The following is a 21,035-nucleotide window of genomic DNA, read 5'->3' as shown; positions in this document are numbered from 1 at the left end:
TGAATAGTTTGCTGACTGTGGATTTTTCAGGTATTTTTAATTTACAAAGGAGTTTTTTTCCCTCTTTTCTTCCAGTCCTTACACATTATAGTTTTTTTTAATCTTTCCTTATAGTATTAGCCAGAATCTGTACTACTCCAATAGGCTTCTTCATTGCGTTCCAGTCTCAATTTCTCAAAGAAAATGTATTTTAATATAACATTTTTCCACAAGAATAACATTTAGTGCATATTTTTTATATATAAACTTTAACCAAGTTAAAATTATTTTATTGATAGCTTGAGGTTTAAATTTTTCATAAATAGGTATTAAGTCTTACCACATGTTTTTCTGTCACTCTTTGTCTATCACTCCGATAGATTTTCTGATATTGAGTCACCCTAGTATCCCTGAGACAAACCCTATTTGTCAAGTTTTTTAAAAATACACCACTGGATTTGGTAGCTAATATTTTAAACTGTGAATATATATTCATACAAACAAAATAAACCTTTTTCTTCATTTTCATCTGATTTTGGAATCAATGCTACATTTTTCAATAATTACATTTGTAAATTCCATTTGTCAATAATTAAGATTGCCGCCTAGATTTTTGGTTCATATCTATTTGATGTATCTTCTTTTTTTTTGGCAACAGCTTTATTCAGATGTACTTCACATACAATTCATATATTTGAAGTGTACAATTTAATAGTTTTTAATATGCCGAGTTATGCAACCATAACCACAATCAATTTTTGAATATTTTCATCTTCCCCAAAAGAAATCCTATCAGCAATCAGCCATCAACCCTCCCATCTCCCCCCCCTCCCAGCCCCAGGCAAATACTGTATATATGTTATCTTTATAGATTTGACTATTCTGAGCATTTGATGTAAATGGAATCATATGTAGTCTTTTGTAGCTATCTTTACTTAGTGTTTTCAAGATTCATCAGAGTTGTAGCATTTATTAGTACATGGATGAATATTTCTTTCCTTTTCATGGATGAATATTATTTCATCATATGTGTACTTTTGTCCATTCGTCAACTGATGGACATTTGAATTTCCCTCTTTGGTTATTGTGAATACTGTTATGAATATTCATATACAAGTTTTTGTGTGGATTCGCTTTCAATTCTCTTCAACATAAACCTAGGAGTGAAACTGTTGTATCAAATAGCAACTGTTGAAGAGTTGCCAGACTGCAGCTATACCATTTTATATTCCTAATAGCAGCGTGTGAAGCTTTCTCTACACTCTCACCAATACTTTTTTAAAAAAATTATAGCCATCCTACTGGGTGTGAAATGGTATCTCATTGTGGTTTCAATTTGCATTTCCCTACTGACTAATGATATTAAACATCTTTTTTTGTGTGTTTATTGACCACTTTTATATTTTCTTTGGAGAAATGTCTATTCAGATCCTTTGACCATTGAAAAAATTGGGCGGTCTTATTATTGTCATTACACATGACACTCTTTTTGGGCCTTTCAACCTCAAGACTGAAGTTCTGGGATAGCCTCTTAAGTTGTGTCATTTTAATAATTTAATTTTTTCCCACTCACAACATAGTCAGCATTACCTCATATCCTAAATATGTTAAAAACATGGCTTTTCATTTTTACATAGTCCTCTATCAAAAGATCAAAATGTATCAAAGATTTTAAGCAGCATGAGGCATTATCAAACCTGTGTTTTTGATGTCAGTCAAGAAGAGTAGAGAAAATGAATTGGAGTGGATAAGAGTCTATAATCTTGGAGAGAAACGATGAAAGTCTTATCTAAGGCAGTAGTGGTAGGGGGTAAAGCAAAAAAAAGATGACAAGTTCCTACTTCTATTAGGAAGTAGAATGGCACAGGACTTGGTGAGTGATTAAGAGAAAAAGGGAAAGTACTAAGTTACCCTCAGGTGTATGATTTGGATAATACCAAGCATAGCTGAATTTCTTGAAATAAGAATTATGTATTTTTAATATGTTTAATAGTTACTTACCTATTATTCGGGCTTTCCTTGTGGCTCAGCTAGTAAAGAATCTGCCTGCAATGCAGGAGACCCGGGTTTGATTCCTGGGACCCACTCCAGTATTCTGACCTGGAGAATTCCATGGACTCTATAGTCCACGGGATTGCAAAGAGTCGGACATGACTGAGAACTTTCATTTTCACCCACCACTGGAGTGGGCAGCCTTTCCCTTCTCCAGGGAATCTTCCTGACTCAGGAATCAAACCTGGGTCTCCTGCATTGCAGGCAGATTCTTTACCAGCTGAGCCACAAGGGAAGCCCAAATAATAGGTAAGTAACTATTAAACATATTAAAAATACATAATTCTTATTTCAAGAAATTCAACTATGCTTGGTATTATCCAAACCATACAAAGAGTCGGACATGACTGAGAACTTTCATTTTCACCTATTGTTCAATCTCACTTGAGTTAAGTTAGATCATATCTAAATGTAAGTTACAAAGGTTCCATAGAAAAATTTCTCCAATGCTACAGTCTCATAGATAAGGTACCAAACCTTTAGAAAGATCAACTTTTTAACTAAGATTCTTTGGAGAAATAGTTAAAAGGAAGTATGGAAAAATTAGCAGTAAACAAAAATTCAAGTTTAAAATTACGGACGGAGAAAACACTTTAGAAGAAAACTTTATCACAAAATATTGGAATCTTTTGAAAATAAAAAGTCATTCTGCTATTATAAACACTTTAATTTTTGTATATTTACTTTTAGTTTCAAAATGAATTTTGTAAGATGTTCCTTTTCATCAGTGAAACACCTGTTTAACCAATGATATTAAAAGTATTGATGCAAATTTACTCAATATATTTTTCTCAAAAATGCAAATCACTATTTCTGAAAAAGTTTAATTCTATTTAGAGTATTTATATTTAAATATAATATCCTGGAGTGTGAAGTCAAGTGGGCCTTAGGAAGCATTACTACAAACAAAGCTAGTGGACGTGATAAAATTCCAGCTGAGCTATTTAAAAACCTAAAAGATGATGCTGTTGAAGCGCTGCACTCAATATGTCAGCAAATTTGGAAAGCTCAGCAGTGGCCACCAGACTGGAAAAGGTCAGTTTTCATTCCAATCCCAAAGAAGGACAATGCCAGAGAATGTTCAAACTACTGTACAGCTCTGCTCATTTCTCATGCTAGTAAGGTTATGCTCAAATCTTTCAAGCTAGGCCTCAGCAGCGTGTGAACCAAAACCTCCCAGATGGACAAGCTGGGTTTAGAAAAGGCAGAGGAATCAGAGATCAAACTGCCAACATTCACTGGATCATAGAAAAAGCAACAGAATTCCAGAAAAGCATAAACTTCTGCTTCATTGACTACACTAAAGTCTTCAAAGTCACTTCAGTCGTGCCCGACTCTTTGTGACCCCTGGACTGTAGCCTGCCAGGCTCCTCTGTCCATGGGATTTTCCAGGAAAAGATATTGGAGTGGGTTGCCATTTCCTCCTCCAGGGGATCTTCCCAACCCACAGATCGAACCCACATCTCTTATGTCTCCTGCATTGGCAGGCGGGTTCTTTACTACTAGTGCCACCAGTCTGCTTTTTTTTGACTGTGGGGATCACAACAAACTGTTGAAAATATTTCCCTGGTGGCTCAGACAGTAAAGAATCTGCCCATAATGCGGGAGACCCAGGTTCAATCCCTGGGTTGGGAAGATCCCCTGGAGAAGGGAATGGCGCCCACTCCAGTATTCTTGCCTGGAGAATTCCATGGACAGAGGAGCCTGGTGAGCTATGGTCCAAGGCGTCTCAAAGAGTTGGACACAACTGAGTGACTCACACACACACTTAAGGAGATGGGAATACCAGACCACCTTACTTGTTTCCTGAGAAATCTGTATGCAGGTCAAGAAGCAACAGTAAGAATCCTACATGGAACAAATGACTGGTTCAAAATTGGGGAAGGAGTAAGACAAGGCTGTACATTGTCACACTGCTTACTTAACTTATATATGGAATAAGTAAGTAAGTGTTAGTCGCTCAGTCGTGCCTGACTCTTTGCGACCCCATGGATTGCAGCCCACCAGGCTCCTGTGTCCATGAGATTTTCCAGGCAAGGATACTGGAGTGGGTTGCCATTTCCTTCTCCAGGGGATCTTCCTGACCCAGGAATTGAACCCGGGTCTCCTGCACTGCAGACAGATTCTTTACCGACTGGACTACAAGGGAAGCCCATATATAGAGTACATTATGTGAAATGCCAGGCTAGAGGAAGGAGAGTGAAAAAGCTGGCTGAAAATTCAACATTCAAAAAACTAAGATCATGGCATCCAGTTCTATCACTTCATGGCAAACGGGGCAAAAGTGGAAACAGTGACAGACTTTATTTTCTTGGGCTCCAAAATCACTGCAGATGGTGACTGAAGCCATTAAATTAGAAGACACTTGCTTCTTGGAAGAAAAGCCATGACAAATCTAGACAGCAGAGAAATCACTTTGCCAACAAAGGTCTGTATAGTCAAAGCTTTGGTTTTTTCAATAGTCATGTACGGATGTGACAGTTGGATCATAAAGGAGGTTGAGTGCCAAAGAACTGACGCTTTTGAACTGTGGTGTTGGAGAAGACTCTTGAGAGTCCTTTGGACTACAAGGAGATCAAACCAGTCAACCCTAAGGAAAATCAACCCTGAACAGTCACTGGAAGGACTGATGCTGAAGTTCTAATACTTTGGCCACTTGATGTAAAGAACCGACTCACTGGAATAGACCCTGATGCTGGAAAGATTGAAGGCAAAAGGAGAAAAGGATGACAAAGGATGAGATGGTTGGATGGCATCACTGACTCAATGAATATGAATTTGAGCAAACCCTGGTAGACAGTGAAGGACAGGGAAGGCTGGCGTGCTGCAGCCCATGGGGTCGCAAAGAGCTGAACATGATTTTGGGACTCAACTACAGTGCGAGTGTAATCTACATGTATTAAGCAAGTAGGGGCTTCTCAAATAAAGAAAAAACAGTCTGATTTGGTTTTATAATAAAGATGACTAAAAAAGTAAAAAATTGAGCTTAAAAAACACAACCCAAACCACCTGTTTTTAAAAGTCACACCAGCCATCTACTTCTAAAAAACCCTTATCAAAGCTATTTCTTCAAACCCAACATTTACTAATTCAACAGATGGGTTTTTAAAATGAGGAATGTAATTTTACTTTCAACTCACTGATTATATACTCAACTGGCAGCTTTAAAAAAATAATTTTGGAATACATGAAGACTTGAATTAAACCATTCTCAGCATATTCCCAGGATTGTTTGCTAACTGGCTTGTTTTTATTTATATATGAACTTTTAACATGTCTACCACAGGTAGTACACAGAAATAATCATTTGCAACTATAAAACCTATCAAGTAAATGCCCGATGTAACATCATTGCCTTTTCCTTTTTTTATAAGAATCATTACTGTGAACGCGAACGCGCTGGTATACAGAGGATGCTATTTTCATGCTGTCTTTCTTTGTAAATGTCTTCTCTACTGCTCCAGGTTTCCAAAGTAACAACTGTGCGTCTTCTCCTCCAGTTAGCAAAGAATCATCCTGCATATTCCAACAGAAGGACCGGACTATAGCAGCATGCCCTCCTTGAAGGCTGGTCACGTGGACCAATCCTGATGTCATACAGCTCATTATGTGAATAATTCCTGTGTTTGTCCCTCCAACAACAAACAATTTGTCCGTCTTTTCATGATATAGGCCACCAATCAAATAGTCCAAATTCCCTTCTTTCACTTTAATTACTTCTCTGACATCTGGAATGTTCAAACATGTAATTGGTTCATCTGTATCCAGATGATTAAGATCCCACCAACAAAATCCCTCATCATGTGTCATGCAGTAAATCTGTTTATAATCTTTCCCAGACCAACCAATAAAGCTTACTGATGAAACTGAGTTACAGGTTGTGACCAGTGCATCGTCTTCATTATCCGCGCTAATATCAAATACATTTACCAGGCCATCAGTTGAACCTGAGACTACCATGTTTGGATTACTGGGATGGAAACATACTTGAGTGATATCATCACTATGTGTCTCTGAATATGCACCAAGTGGCTCTTTGGCAGTAGACAAGTCCTGAGAATTAATTCTTGCATCCCAAAATACCAACAATGCATCATCATCAACTTTTTCTGTACCAGCACAAATGACATGATCATTAGAGCTGATATCAAAACTGATAAAAACATTGGAAGGGTAACCCTTGAACAGCTGGACAGGTTTTCCACCGGCCAGTCGAGCATCCCAACACTTAACCGTGCCATCCGTGCATGAGGAATACACATAGTCACGGGAATTTGCAAACTTGACTCCATTAAGTCCAGGATACCCTCTAAATTCTCGTAGTACATTTAACCTTTCTTTATCATATATTCTGATTGATCCATTAGAACATAAAACAGCAACCAAGCTTCCTTTTTCTGTTTGTACAGTCTTTGACGTGTCTATGCCAAGCAGGTAAGTAGGCTCTTTAGTTTCTGAGGAACGTTTAACAATGTTCAAGTTGGCAAATTGTTCTTCAATCTTCTCCATATCAGGAGTGCATCCAAGGGTAGTAAAAATCTGTAATAAAAACAAAAATTGAAATTAAACCCAAAGTATCTCTACATTGTAATTAAATCAAGAACATTTCCCTCTGAGAGCTGGCACAAGAAAATAGAAATAAAATCTATTATTTTAATCATTCCCCTACCTACCATGATGTATCTAAAACTCAGCTGCTTCCTTCTATTTCAACCACTTTTTATATACTGAATCTACTGCCAGTAAGAGATTATAAAAATGTATGTACATGTACATACATTGCATAGTAATTCCTTTCAGCTCAAACCTAATTATTGGTCCTACTCATGGTCCTCAGCATTAGCCAGGATCTCTACTTTGGGATCATTTTCTCCTGGCTCCAGCTACCTTATACAGCTATAGAATCTAAACACAGATGTGTTGGCAGAAAAATAGTCCCTCAAAGATGTTCATGCCTTCATCCCAGGAACCTATGAATATGTTAGGTTACAAAGCAAAGAGGAATTGAGGTCATAAATGGAATTAAGGTTGCTAATCAGTTGACATTAAAATAGATGATTGAGGATTACCTGGGTGGACCCAAAGTAAAAACCAGTGCCCTTAAAAGTAGAAGCGGGCAGAATATGAGAATTAGTGGGAGATGTTCCTGTGGAAGAAAGGTTCAGAGAGATACATTATTGGTTTGGGCGAGGGAAGCCAATAATTGGGTGGCCTCTAGAGAGTGGAAGAGGCAAGGAAATAGCCACCTTTAGAGCCTCCATGTGAAAGTGAAACTTTGCTAATCTTTGATTTTAGCCCAGTGAGACCCACTTTGAACTCCTGACCTCCAGAGCTATAAAAAATTTATGTCATTTCAAGCCACCAATTTTGCAGTAATTTGTTACAGCAGCGATAAAAAAAAAAAAAAAAAAACTAATACAGGTACCCAGGAGGAATTACAGAAATCTGCTTCTCAGGCAGGAGCAGTTTGCAAATGGTGGAGCTGGAATTTGAACCCAGGCATTTTGGCTTCAGGAACAGTGATCTTCACCACCACATTAGATTGCTTCTCAATGGTATACAGAACTAGTTCCAGGCCAGAAAGATATGCATAAAGTCTAGTGACTTTATCACAAGTTTTTCTATCTTGCTTGACCACATGAGTATTCTTGCCAGCCTCACAAATTCACATTTTCATTCTTAAGGTGAAATGCTTTTTTTTTTTTCTGTTGCTTTAGTGATAGCTTTTTAGCTATCTGTCTTTTCATCTTTACAAGAAGGAATGAATATGAACTCAAGAGCGGTTAGAAGGATTAACTGAAATAATGTGTCTGGCATATCATGGTACACATTCAACAAATGTTACATAAAAATGACCAGGATTACCATTACCAATACCACTAACACCACATGGTGGAGAATTTAAATCTATCAGAGTGGCTCCAAACAGCACAATTAAACCAATAGACAAAAAACATTAAAAGTTGGATTGAGGTTCAAAAGAAGAAGAAGCATCTTCTCCAACTTTAAATTTTGAATATTTTAAAACTTACAAAAGTTGAAAGACTAGTACAATGAACACCCACACACATACACACAGTCTTTCACCTCCGAGGATCCTCGCTTTCTACTATCTCTATAAACACAGACACACACATTTTTGATGAGCTATTTGAAAGTGAACTGCAGACAAAATATCATTTCACTTCTAAATACTTTGACACAGAGAACCTCCCCTATCTTCTGTTTTCTTAACACTGAATTTTTTGAAAAGTCTGGCCAGTTGTCTCATAAAATGTCCTATATTCTAGATTCTTCTAATTGTCTCCTCTTCGAGATTAGATTCCAGTTTAACATTGTTATCAGGGATACAATTTATGTGATGCTGGGGACTTCTTATTGCATCACATCATAGAGGCTCATAACAACTTTGATCACTTCCTTAAGTTCTTGGTGCTCAAACTGTCTCTGACCTGACCACTGAGAAACTCTTCAGGCCAGCTTGTGTGCTTTTGATATGTCATTATCACAATTAGTCTCTTAAGTCCCTACATGGAACAACTCTGTATAAGAATAACCTAAGTACGAAAACAGTGAGCTTCCTTTAAGTATTCAGAGACTAAAAGACGATTTACCTCCACAGTGTAACTGTTGGTTTTATAACCAGATAGGTTAAATGGCCTTCTCTTCTTGAACGCGTCATGCTTCTGTCTCAGGACTGTGGCAGTAGCTGCTTCTCTGTCTGGAATACCATCTGTACATTTTCTGTGTGAGTAACTCCTGCCTGTTATTCAGGTCTCAATATGTTACCTCCCCAGAGAGAACTTCCCTGATCAACCAACCTAAAGCGGCCGGTCACTCCCAATCAAATTGCCCATTTTGTTAAATAAAAAATTAGAAATGCTTTAATTTATGAACTATTTCAAATGTACAAAGAAGTGTAGAAAAAAGGAAACATACTCAAATACTGTATGTATTACCTAGATTTAACAGATGTTAACATTTTGCCAAATTTGCCTCAGTTTTTTATTTAAAGAAATGAAATGATAGATACAACTTCTATGATTAAGAAATTCTAAAAACGGCATCACATTTATATGTACCTTTGCTACAATTTGCTCTTTTCACTCAATATTTTTGAAAAACTTGATTTTACCTGACTTTCTTGCTCTTTCGTTATCAATACGGTTGTTGAATAAATGAATGAATAATTGATTCAGCTTTCATGCATAAAGAGCTGAAGAGCTCCAGGAAAAGCAGAATAAACCTAAAATGATATGTCATATGTTTGTATGTTTGCACGGAGAGCTCTGCTTATGGAAATTAGTAACATAATGGCATTCTTTAGCAGTACTTTAAATAAAACACAAAAAGGAAATATAAAGACTTTATATTTGTGAAAGAAACATTATTTAACATAATTTTTTTTTTACTATAAGATATTCAAATATGTCTAAAATGTGTGTTCACTTAAGAGTATACTGCCTACACACTTCAAGGAAAAAACCCTTTTTAATTCCAGATAAAAATCAACTACCCATTCCTGAAATAATCAAAGTGTTAATAAGATTACAAAAGAAACAATTCTTTGCTACTGTTTCATATTGATCTCTGCATATGAAACATCAGATTGATGAGAGTCTTAAACAATAAGAAAGTTTGATGTGACTTTTAAGTTAACGGTAAGTTACAGGACTGTGGCTGTGCACTGCTCCCCTCAAGCAATCCAGCAGCGCTGTACTCCCACCCCCCAGCAGTGCTGCCCAGAGTCTGCTTCACGTTGGAACAGTCCTGCAAGGCTTTAATCCAAAGGATTCTGGGATCGATGATGCAGGCAGAGTGGGCCCCAGATGGAATGCTACAGCAAACCAACATTTTAAGACAGCAGTAATGGTAACAATCTCACTGGTGTTCCACCTAACACACTGTTTAAATGCAGTATAGTGCTTCAAAAAAAAGAGAAAGATATTAGAAGATAGGTAGATCCCACAACGCTCATATTATAGAGCTTATATTCATTTGTCCACAGATACAAATAGTAAAATATTACTTTAATCTCCTTGGGAAAAGATGAAAACCTCTGACTTATGCTTTAACACATTAATATGCATATGCAAATGAGACATATTTGAAATATAACTTCCAAGGTTACACAATCTTAATTTTACATACTAATGAATCGTTGTAAAATGATAAATAAACCTTTTTACTTCTATGTATGCCCTTATCTTGAGTTTTTTTCTTTTGGCATGATCCTCTTCCCATTCCTCAAGATAAGCCATGGTCTCTCTTTTCTTCTCACTCAGTAACCTCATTGAAATTCATGTTTTCAAGTGCCACCAACATGCCAATGAGCTCATCTATTTACAAGTCCATATTTCCAAGTGTCAACTAGCCATCTCTTCTTGAATCCCACTACAACTCCAAGTTAAACTGATTATTTATGCTTCCCCTCCATGAAACATTCTCCTTAAAAACAAAACCAAATTATGCTTCTCGATGTTCTCCATGTTGGTTGATGGTACTGGCACCACGACAGCACTCTCACCTACCCAGTTACCTAAGCCAGAATCTCTGGGGAAAATCCAGCTCTCCTACTCAGGGCTTTCATCCAATCCCTTCTCAAATCTTCTGCTGCAGGCTACTAACTGAAGTATAAGGTTCGCTCTATTTCTGGAGATCAAAACAATATTGACAACTGCGTATAGTTCAACCTAACAAAAATGTATAAAGGGAACAAATAAGACTAAGCATAATTTTAATATTTTCTTTGTTTCTGTTAGATACATAAAAGGAAGCTAAGTTAGCATTTTAGATCTCAACAGGCCAGTGAGAGCTGAGGACGCCTTTTTTATGCTAATGCACACACACAAATGAAAAAGGGCACGAACAGAAAAGAACAGAAGAGAATACTGAAGCAAAGAATAGGGAGGAGAAAAGAAGAGAAATGAAGATAAGCCTAAAGAGGACAAAACAGAAAAGAGAAGGGAATGGAGTTACTGCCACTACCTCCTAAATCACACTGCACTTTGTACTTTGCCAATACTGAGATGAGACAAGGAGGGAAAGTCCAGATAAAGGAAGTTCAGTAGAGTCTAAAGCTATGTTGGCTAAAAAGTTTTCATTAAGCCATCTTGAAACACATTAGATGGAAAATGCTCATTAATCTCTAATCTGAGGAACAGTCCTTAGATAATTGAGGGCTGATTTACTTGATAACAACATCCCTAAACATTAAGTATTTCTTCTGGGGCTTTTGCCTAAAGATATGTTACCTTTATCAATCAAAATGTCCTTTTATTTTACCTCCTATTAAAATAAATCCAATAAAGTGTTATTTCTATACAAAAAGTACATTCTAAATACATCTAATTGCAACTAGACATTCCTCTTATTCTTGGATTGACCAAGTTTGAATATGAAATCTGAAGGACAGCCTAGCTAGCTTAAATAATTCCATAATGGAAGTGAAAGTCGCTCAGTCATGTTCAGCTCTTTGAGACCCCATGGACTATACAGTTCATGGAATTCTCCAGGCCAGAATACTGGAGTGGGTGGCCTTTCCCTTTTCCAGGGGATCTTCTCAACCCAGGGATCGAACCCAGGTCTCCTGCATCGCAGGCGGATTCTTTACCAGCTGAGCCACAAGGGAAGCCGATAATGGAAGAGGAAGTAGCTTTCTTTCCCATTTAAACAAGATGAAAAAAAGTATAAAAAGAAAACACACATCTTCCAGCCCAGCATTTCTCATGATGTACTCTGCATAGAAGTTAAATAAGCAGGGTGACAATATACAGCCTTGACATACTCCTTTTCCTATTTGGAATCATTCTATTGGTCCATGTCCAGTTCTAACTGGTGCTTCCTGATCTGCATATAGGTTTCTCAAGAGGCAGGTCAGGTGGTCTGATATTCCCATCTCTTTCAGAATTTTCCACAGTTTATTGTGATCCACACAATCAAAGGCTTTGGCATAGTCAAGAAAGCAGAAATAGATGTTTTTCTGGAACTCTCTTGGTTTTTCGATGATCCAGCAGATGTTGGCAATTTGATCTCTGGCTCCTCTGCCTTTTCTAAAACCAGCTTGTACATCTGGAAGTTCACGGTTCACGTATTGCTGAAGACTGGCTTGGAGAAGTTTAAGCATTCCTTTACTAGCATGTGAGATGAGTGCAATTGTGCAGTAGTTTGAGCATTCTTTGACATTGCCTTTCTTTGGGACTGGAATGAAAACTGACCTTTTCCAGTCCTGTGGCCACTGCTGAGTTTTCCAAATTTGCTGGCATATTGAGTGCAGCACTTTCACAGCATCATCTTTTAGGATTTGAAATAGCTCAACTGGAATTCCATCACCTCCACCAGCTTTGTTCGTAGTGATGCTTCCTAAGGCCCACCTGACTTCACATTCCAGGATGTCCAGCTCTAGGTGAGTGTGAGTGATCACACCTTTATGATTATCTGGGTCGTGAAGATCTTTTTTGTACAGTTCTTCTGTGTATTCTTGTCACCTCTTCTTAATATCTCCAGCTTCTATTAGGTCCATACCATTTCTGTCCTTTATTGAGCCCATCTTTGCATGAAATGTTCCCTTGGTATCTTTAATTTTCTTGAAGAGATCTCTAGTCTTTCCCATTCTATTGTTTTCCTGTTTCTTTGCGCTGATCACTGAGGAAGGCTTTCTTATCTCTCCTTGCTATTCTTTGGAACTCCACATTCAAATGGATATATCTTTCCTTTTCTCCTTTGCTTTTCGCTTCTCTTCTTTTCACAGCTATTTGTAAGTCCTCCTCAGATAGCCATTTTGCTTTTTTGCATTTCTTTTTCTTGGGGATAGTCTTGATCCCTGTCTCCTGTACAATGTCATGAACCTCCATCCATAGTTCATCAGGCACTCTGTCTATCAGATCTAGTCCCTTGAATCTATTTCTCATTTCCACTGTATAATCATAAGGGATTTGGTTTAGGTCATACCTGAATGGTCTAGTGGTTTTCCCTACTTTCTTCAATATAAGTCTGAATTTGGCAATAAGGAGTTCATGATCTGAGCCACAGTCAGCTCCCGGTCTTGTTTTTGCTGACTGTATAGAGCTTCTCCATCTTTGGCTGCAAAGGATATAATCAATCTGATTTCAGTGTTGACCATCTGGTGATGTCCATGTGTAGAGTCTTCCCTTGTGTTGTTGCAAGAGGGTGTTTGCTATAACCAGTGCTTTTTCTTGGCAGAGCTCTGTTAGCCTTTGCCCTGCTTCATTCTGTACTCCAAGGCCAAATTTGCCTGTTACTCCAGGTGTTTCTTGACTTCCTACTTTTGCATTCCAGTCCCCTATAATGAAAAGGACATCTTTTTTGGGTGTTAGTTCTAGAAGGTCTTGTAGCTCTTCATAGAACAGTTAAACTTCAGCTTCTTCAGCGTTACTGGTTGGGGCATGGACTTGGATTACCGTGATATTGAATGGTTTGCCTTGGAAACGAACAGAGATCATTCTGTTGTTTTTGAGATTGCATCCAGTACTGCATTTAGGACTCTTTTGTTGACTATGATGGCTACTCCATTTCTTCTAAGGGATTCCTGCCCACAATAGTAGATATAATGGTCATCTGAGTTAAATTCACCTATTCCAGTCCATCTTAGTTTGCTGATTCCTAGACTGTCGATGTTCACTCTTGCCATTTCCTGTTTGACCACTTCCAATTTGCTTTGATTCAAGGACCTAACATTCCAGGTTTCTATGCTATATTGCTCTTTACAGCATTGAACCTTTCTTCTATCACCAGTCCCATCCACAACTGGGTGTTGTTTTTGCTTTGGCTCCATCCCTTCATTCTTTCTGGAGTTATTTCTCCACTGATCTCCAGTAGCATATTGGGCACGTACTGACCTGGAGAGTTCATCTTTCAGTGTCCTATCTTTTTGCCTTTTCATACTGTTCATGGGGTTCTCAAGGCAAGAATACTGAAGTGGTTTGCCATTCCCTTCTCCAGTGGACCACAGTCTGTCAGACTTCTCCACCATGACCCATCCATCTTAGGCAGCCCCACATACATGGCTTAGTTTCACTGAATTAGACAAGGCTGTGATCCGTGTGATCAGATTGGCTAGTTGTCTGTGATTGTGTGTATTCTTGATTAGATTAGTGATATTCTTGATTAGATTCTTAACCAAAATGAGAATATCAGTGGGAAAACCAGTTAAATCCAGCTAAATTCTGTACTTTTGTCAACAGTATTACACCAGTGTTAATTCTGGTTCTGACAAATGTATCATGGTTATGTGAAGGATACAGAAGGGTGAAGGAGGGCTGCCTACTATATTTCTAAGGTCTCCACACTGAGTTTAGGACATAAGAAGCAGCCCACAGGAATAGATATACCTGGGATTTGGTACAGGACATTCATGGGATCCCAGAAGGGAAAAGAGTCCAGGTCCCCAAGCAAAGATTGCCTCAGCCTAGTCTGTGATGACTTTTTGCCAGTAATAGTGAAGCAATGGTTGTGTTTGGGTCAGGTGATCAAAAGGTGATGCCTTCTTCACCTTCTCTTCACCCATCTGCTGGCTGGATACAGAGGATTCCAAGGCCCAAAAGAATGGTTGAATCAGACTTCCCTGGTGGTGCAGTGGATAGAAATCCACTTGCCAGTGCAGGAATCACGGGTTCGATCCTTCATCCAGGAAGATCCTACAAGCCATAGAGCAACTAAGCCTGAGTGCCACAACTACTGAAGCCCACACGCTGAGAGTCTGTGCTCTGCAACAAGAGATGCCACCGCAATGAGAAACCTGAGCACTACATGGAAGACTCAGTGTGACCAAAGAAAAAGAATGGTTGAGTCAAAAACTGAAAGGAGTCTGATTCTGCCAATCACCACATGAAAGGCTAACTGCAGACCAGAAAAACCTATATCTGACTGCATCAGTTAATTAGCAGTGTAGATGCTACCTGAAAGATGTAGTTTTAAAAACTCCACAGCATAATGACTCCAGCTTTTTAATATCATTCATCTCTTTTCCTTGGGTTAACTCAAAGGGAATTTGCAAAGGAACTCATATTAAAGGAACACATAAATTCTAGCTATTTCTTTCATTTTATGCTTTTGTTAATTAAACCCAAGTTAAATGCAATACTATTCAGAGAAAATGTATACTAATAAATATTATATAAAATATATAAATATTATATTTAACAAAATTATTCCTATTCATGCATGCTTCTGTTCAGCTTATCTGTATATACACAAGAAAGGTCTTGGAATGATGTTCATAAAATGTATTTCAATTATCTGGAGTGTGTGTGTGTATGTATGTGTGTGTGTATGGAGGGAATATGTTGCCTTTTCAGTACTTTTTCTATATTGTTAAAATTTTTAACAAAGATGATATAATCCCATAAGTACTATTATGTTCATTAAACTGATAAGAAAAACACAGCTAACATGCAGCTAACCTAGAGGGTGGGATGGGGTGAGAGATGGGAGGGAGGTTCTGAAAATGCTGGCTTCTGAACTCAAGTATTCTCATTCCAGAGCCCATACATACAGTTAACTCCTATACTATACTGTCTCTATGGTAAGCACTTAGCATATTTTTTAGAAATAGGTGTAGGCTATGTTGCTGCTGCTACTGCTAAGTTGCATCAGTCGTGTCCGACTCCGTGCGACCCCACAGACAGCAGCCCACCAGGCTCCTCGGTTCACAGGATTCCCTAGGCAAGAATATGGGACTGGGTTGCCATTTCCTTCTCCGTAGGCTATGTTATCTGTATAATAAACATACACTATACTTATTTTTTTAAGCGAAGGGGTGTTAGCAGAGAATTTGGAAGAAGTAACTGCTGATATCTCATGACATGTGCTACTGGCAAGGTCAATGGCAAACGGGAAAAAAATCTAATGGTAGTTACAAAAGTTCTATACTGGACATTAAAGATCAGTCACTCATATGCATTACCAATATGTCCTAGAGAATATCTTGGGATAAAAAGCAAACATTGGTTTAATGTCAGCTGAATGTTTCTCAGAAAACTTTTATATAACAAATGTAGAGAAATTTGTGTGTATGTTTTAAGCTAACAGAGAATTGGCTTTAGAAATCATGTTTTATTTTTAAAATTTTTTTAAAATTTATTTTTAATTGAAGGCTAACTGGTTTACAATACTGGTTTCTGCCACATGTCAACATGAATCAGCCATAGATATACATGTGTCCCCTCCCTCTTGAACCTCCCTCCTACCTCCCACCCCATCCAACCCTCTAGGCTGTCAAAGAACCATTTGTTTTAAATTGGGCAGAAGTGCTACATATTTAATGGAAGGTATGCTAAACTGACATCTGCTACAATTTCAGTGTAATTTCAAATATCATATTCATTAATGACTGAGACTTAATGTCTTTGTAAATTAACCCTGCTTAGAGAGCCTGAATATGCTATTCTTACTCACACAAATGTTAAAGATACAGGTTGCAGCAACATATGGTACTTCATGCATTAAATACACTAAGATTCTTAGGGAAAGCACAGTGTTCAAAGTGCAGGAATTTGTTACCGAGGGAAAGCGGGGAGGGGGTAGGAAGGAATGATACACATGCACTCTCTCAAGCAGTATGATATTACCCTTCAGCTTCCAGATAGAACACTCAAAGTAACTTTTAAAAAACAGACATTTTCCCCAGTAACATCTTGAGGTGTCCAGCTTCTCCAGTAAATCTTCCAGCCCAAATCCATCCTTTATAGTAAGTCTATGAACATCCAGCTCTTTCAACAAGAACAATAAATTGCCTTTGCCTTTCCAGAATAACCAGCTGGTGAACAAAACAGAGAGGAACCAAACTTCCCCAATCACCAGATGTCTTAATTTGGAACAGACAGTAGCAATGTGGAAGAGTTCAAATCTTGAATTGGTACTCTATGTTTACTACTTCTTTTTATAATTCTCAATAGATGCTTTTAAAAATTAACTTAACGTTCTCTTTAATCACTGTGAAAAGAAAAAGGAAGGTAGGAGGGATAACAAAAAGAATCATGGCTTATAATAGAATGATGTTAACAATCAAAGAACCAGCCATTTGAATACTGTTACAGTTAGAAACTGATATGCAATATCATTAAATCCTTATTCAATAATTCAGAAATAATTCTTGAATGGCTGACATGACAGGCCTAAAACACAATGGATTTAGCAAAGAACACAGGCAAAGTCCCTGCTCTCAAAAGAGGGTGGTGAGGAGACAGACAGATATATAGATGATTATAATGGAAACCGTGCGTGCATGCTAAGCCACCTCAGTCGTTTCCGACTCTGTGAGACCCCGTGGACTGTAGCCTGCCAGGCTCCTCTGTCCATGGGATTTCCCAGGCAAGAATATTGGAGTGGGTTGCCATTTCCTTCTCCAGGGGATCTTCCCAACCCAGGCATGGAACTTGCATCTCTTCTGTCTCCTGCATTGGCAGACAGGTTCTTTACCACTAGCGTCACCTGGGAAGTCCTAATGGAAACAGTGATAAGTATTATAAAAAATAATGTGTAAGTCAAGACATGAGACAGGAAGAGCCTTTTACTTATTTTATTTTAGATTTTTTTTTTTTTTTTTTTGATGTGGACGATTTTTGAAGTCTTTATTGAACTTGTTACAGTATTGCTTCTGTTTTATGTTTTGGTTTTTTTGGCCACATGGCATGTGGGATCTTAGCTTCCTGACCAGGGATGGAACCTGAACCCCTTGCCTTAGAAGGTGAAGTCCTAACCCCCGGACAGTCAGGGGAGTCCCAGGAAGAGCCTTTTAGATTTGGTCATTAGAGGCAAGCCTCTCTCATGAGGTGACATTTGAGCCGACACCAGAAGAAAATTCGGAAGCAAAGTATTGGACCATGTGAGCCAAGAGCATCCTGGGCAAAGAAAAACAGCAGGTGGGCTGGAGCAGCTAAAGCTGTGTCAGGGAAAGAAAGTGGCGTAGGAATTATGGTTGAAGAGATAGCAGGAGTCAGAGAAGAGCTTTGCAGGCCATGGTAGGACTTCAGCTTTTACTCTCAGGGAAGGAAGCAAGCCACTGCAGGTTGACAGCAGGTGAGGAACGTTTGTGACCGATTCCTTGGCCGGTTCCAGCCTGGAGAACACACCTTTGGGTAAGAATGAGGCAGTGAAAAGTCTTGTGCACAACTGTGGACAAGAGATACGAAAATAGGGAGAAGTGGCTGGATTGTGACCATAATTACAAAAGAGGAATAAACAGAATTTTCTCATTAGACTTCAAGAGGAGTATGAGAAGAAGTGTCAAAGATGACTCTTAGGTTTCTGGCCTCAGGGACAAGGTGAATAGACCGCTGGTATGTTACTTCTAGGATAATTATAAGCATTTAGGACAATTATAAGATGATTAATTAGATAATTAACCATCCAATTGTTTAAATAGTCTTTATAAACTGTGAAGCCTACGTGCGTGCTGAGTCACTTCAGTAGTGTCCAACTCTTTGCGACCCTATGGACTGCAGCCCGCCAGGCTCCTCTGTCCATGGGATTCTCCAGGCAAGAATACTGGAGTAGGTTGCCATGCTCCTCCAGGGGATCTTCCTGACCCAGGGAAATCTCCATCTCTTATGTTTCCTGCATTGGCAGGTGGGTTCTTTACCACTGCACCACCAGGGAAGCTCATAAATTGTGGTACTGATCTATTAATATAATAGAATTATACACAGCCAAGAAACCAGAAAGCCACAAACCACCAGTACATGCAACAAGGTGGATGAACCTCAGAACTGTTTAGTGATAGAAGCCTGGCACAACAGTGTGCTACAGGATTTCACTGATACAAATCTATATGGTAGCAATTGGAATACTGCTTATCTTTTGGTGGGATCCAGATTGAGAAAGAGAGCAAGAGGACTTTTGAGTGTTGATTATACACAGATGTATACAAATTTGAAAAAACAAGCCACCATGGAGAATGACCTTCTGTCTCCATCAAGATTCTCATTCAGAGTAAAAAGGAACAAGTCTACCGCTGGAGGAGGAAGGGTGAGGTGAGAAATCCCCTATCTGGCACAGCACAGCAGTGCCTGCCTAAAGTTATGAGTGGAGGAGGGACAATGAGGAAAGCCCTCCAGCATCCCAACACTGCAGGCTCAGTCCCTTAGGTCGTGTTTGACTCTTTCCAACCCCATGGACTGTAGCCCACCAGGCTCCCCTGTCCACAGCATTTTTCAGGCAAGAATACTGGAATGGATTGTCATACCCTCCTTCAGGGGATCTTTCCACTCCAGGGGTTGAACCTGCATCTCCTGCCTTGGCAGGCGGATTCTTTACCACTGAGCCACCTGGGAAATCCCATGGACAGAGGAGCCTAGTGGGCTACAGTCAATGGGGTTGCGAAAGAGTTGGACAAGACTTAGTGACTAAACAACAATAACATACTAACTTACAACCCAACACTGCAGTGGCTTATTAATATCAGATAAAGCAGAGGTCTGAACAAGGACTATTAATTCATTTAAAATTGTCATAGACCTAAATGTGAGGGCAAGAACTACAAAACTTCTAGGAAAGAAGTAGGGAAGTTATGACCCTGGGTTAGGTGAAGATTTCTTAGTATACAAAAGCACAAACCAGCAAAGAAAAGCTTGAATTAATTAAAATTTAAAATCTTTGCTTTTTGAAAATTGGTTAAGATAATAAAATGTCAGTCTAAAAGAAGTGAAGCTCAAGTTACCAGGAATCAAATTTATTTGGGAACAGCAGAGTAACTGCAATTCGGGATACCACGCTGTAGCAAATTACAGACAAGTCTGTTAAGGTTAAGAGTGGGCTGCTTTTATGAACAAAGCGTGCAAAAGGGGACAGTCCAGGTAGGAGACATGCAGAGAGTTCACTGGCTCAAAGATGGGAAGAAAGTTTTGGGGGATGCTCATTGGTCACAGGTTAAGCTTCAATAAATCTGTTACATCTGATAATCTTCCATACAGCTCTATACAGTCAGCAAAAACAAGACCAGGAGCTGACTGTGGCTCAGATCATGAACTCCTTATTGCCAAATTCAGACTTATATTGAAGAAAGTAGGGAAAACCACTAGACCATTCAGGTATGACCTAAATCAAATCCCTTACGATTACACAGTGGAAGTGACAAACAGATTCAAGGGATTAGATCTGATAGACAGAGTGACTGAAGAACTATGGACAGAGGTTTGTGACATTGTACAGGAGGCAGTGATCAAGACCATCCCCAAGAAAAAGAAATTCAAGAAAGCAAAATGGTTGTCTGAGGAGGCCTTATAAATAGCTGAGGAAAGAAGAGAAGATAAAGGCAAAGGAGAAAAGGAAAGACATACCCATTTGAATGCAGAATTCCAAAGAATAGCAAGGAGGGCTAAGAAAGGCTTCCACAGTGATCAATGCAAAGAAACAGAGGAAAACAATAGAATGGGAAAGTCTAGAGATCTCTTCAAGAAAATTAGAGATATCAAGGGAACAATTCATGCAAAAATGGGTACAATAAAGGACAAAAATGCTATGGACCTAACAGAAGCAGAAGATATTAAGAAGAGGTGACAAGAATACACAGAAGAACTATACAAAAATGATCTTCATGACCCAGATAACCACGTTGTTGTGATCACTCACCTAGAGCCAGACATCCTGGAATGTGAAGTCAAGTGGGCCTTAGGAAGCATCACTATGGACAAAGCTAGTGGAGATGATGGAATTCCAGTTGAGCTATTTCAAATCCTAAAAGATGATGCTGTGAAAGTACTGCACTCAGTATGCCAGCAAATTTGGAAAACTCAGCAGTGGCCACAGGACTGGAAAAGGTCAGTTTTCATTCCAGTCCCAAAGAAAGGCAATGTCGAAAAATGTTCAAACTACCACACAATTGCACTCATCTCACACGCTAGTGAAGGAATGCTCAAAATTCTCCAAGCCAGGCTTCAACAGTACGTGAACTATGAACTTCCAGATGCTCAAGCTGGTTTTAGAAAAGGCAGAGGAGCCAGAGACCAAATTGCCAACATCTGTTGGATCAAAGAAAAAGCAAGAGA

General features: G+C 38.8%; 1 protein-coding gene across 5 annotated transcripts in view; it reads right to left on the bottom strand.

Annotated features, from left to right (window-relative positions):
- Nucleotides 1–2,321: 2,321 nt before the first annotated feature.
- WDR89 (WD repeat domain 89) overlaps nucleotides 2,322–21,035 on the bottom strand; it is a 44,916-nt gene continuing 26,202 nt past the window's right edge. For 4 of the 5 annotated variants that reach the window (XM_061156915.1, XM_061156916.1, XM_061156917.1 and 1 more), the window contains one exon: nucleotides 2,322–6,570. In XM_061156915.1, coding sequence (XP_061012898.1) covers nucleotides 5,380–6,540 — 1,161 coding nt within the window. In that variant the 5' untranslated portion in view covers nucleotides 6,541–6,570 and the 3' untranslated portion in view covers nucleotides 2,322–5,379. Of the gene's footprint in view, nucleotides 6,571–8,645; nucleotides 8,776–21,035 lie in introns of those variants that run through there. The other variant, XM_061156918.1, reaches the window with a different exon arrangement.

This window comes from Dama dama, chromosome 12 (assembly GCF_033118175.1).
Source record: "Dama dama isolate Ldn47 chromosome 12, ASM3311817v1, whole genome shotgun sequence".
Classification (NCBI taxonomy): domain Eukaryota; kingdom Metazoa; phylum Chordata; class Mammalia; order Artiodactyla; family Cervidae; genus Dama; species Dama dama.
This window is presented reverse-complemented; position numbering and strand designations above follow the sequence as displayed.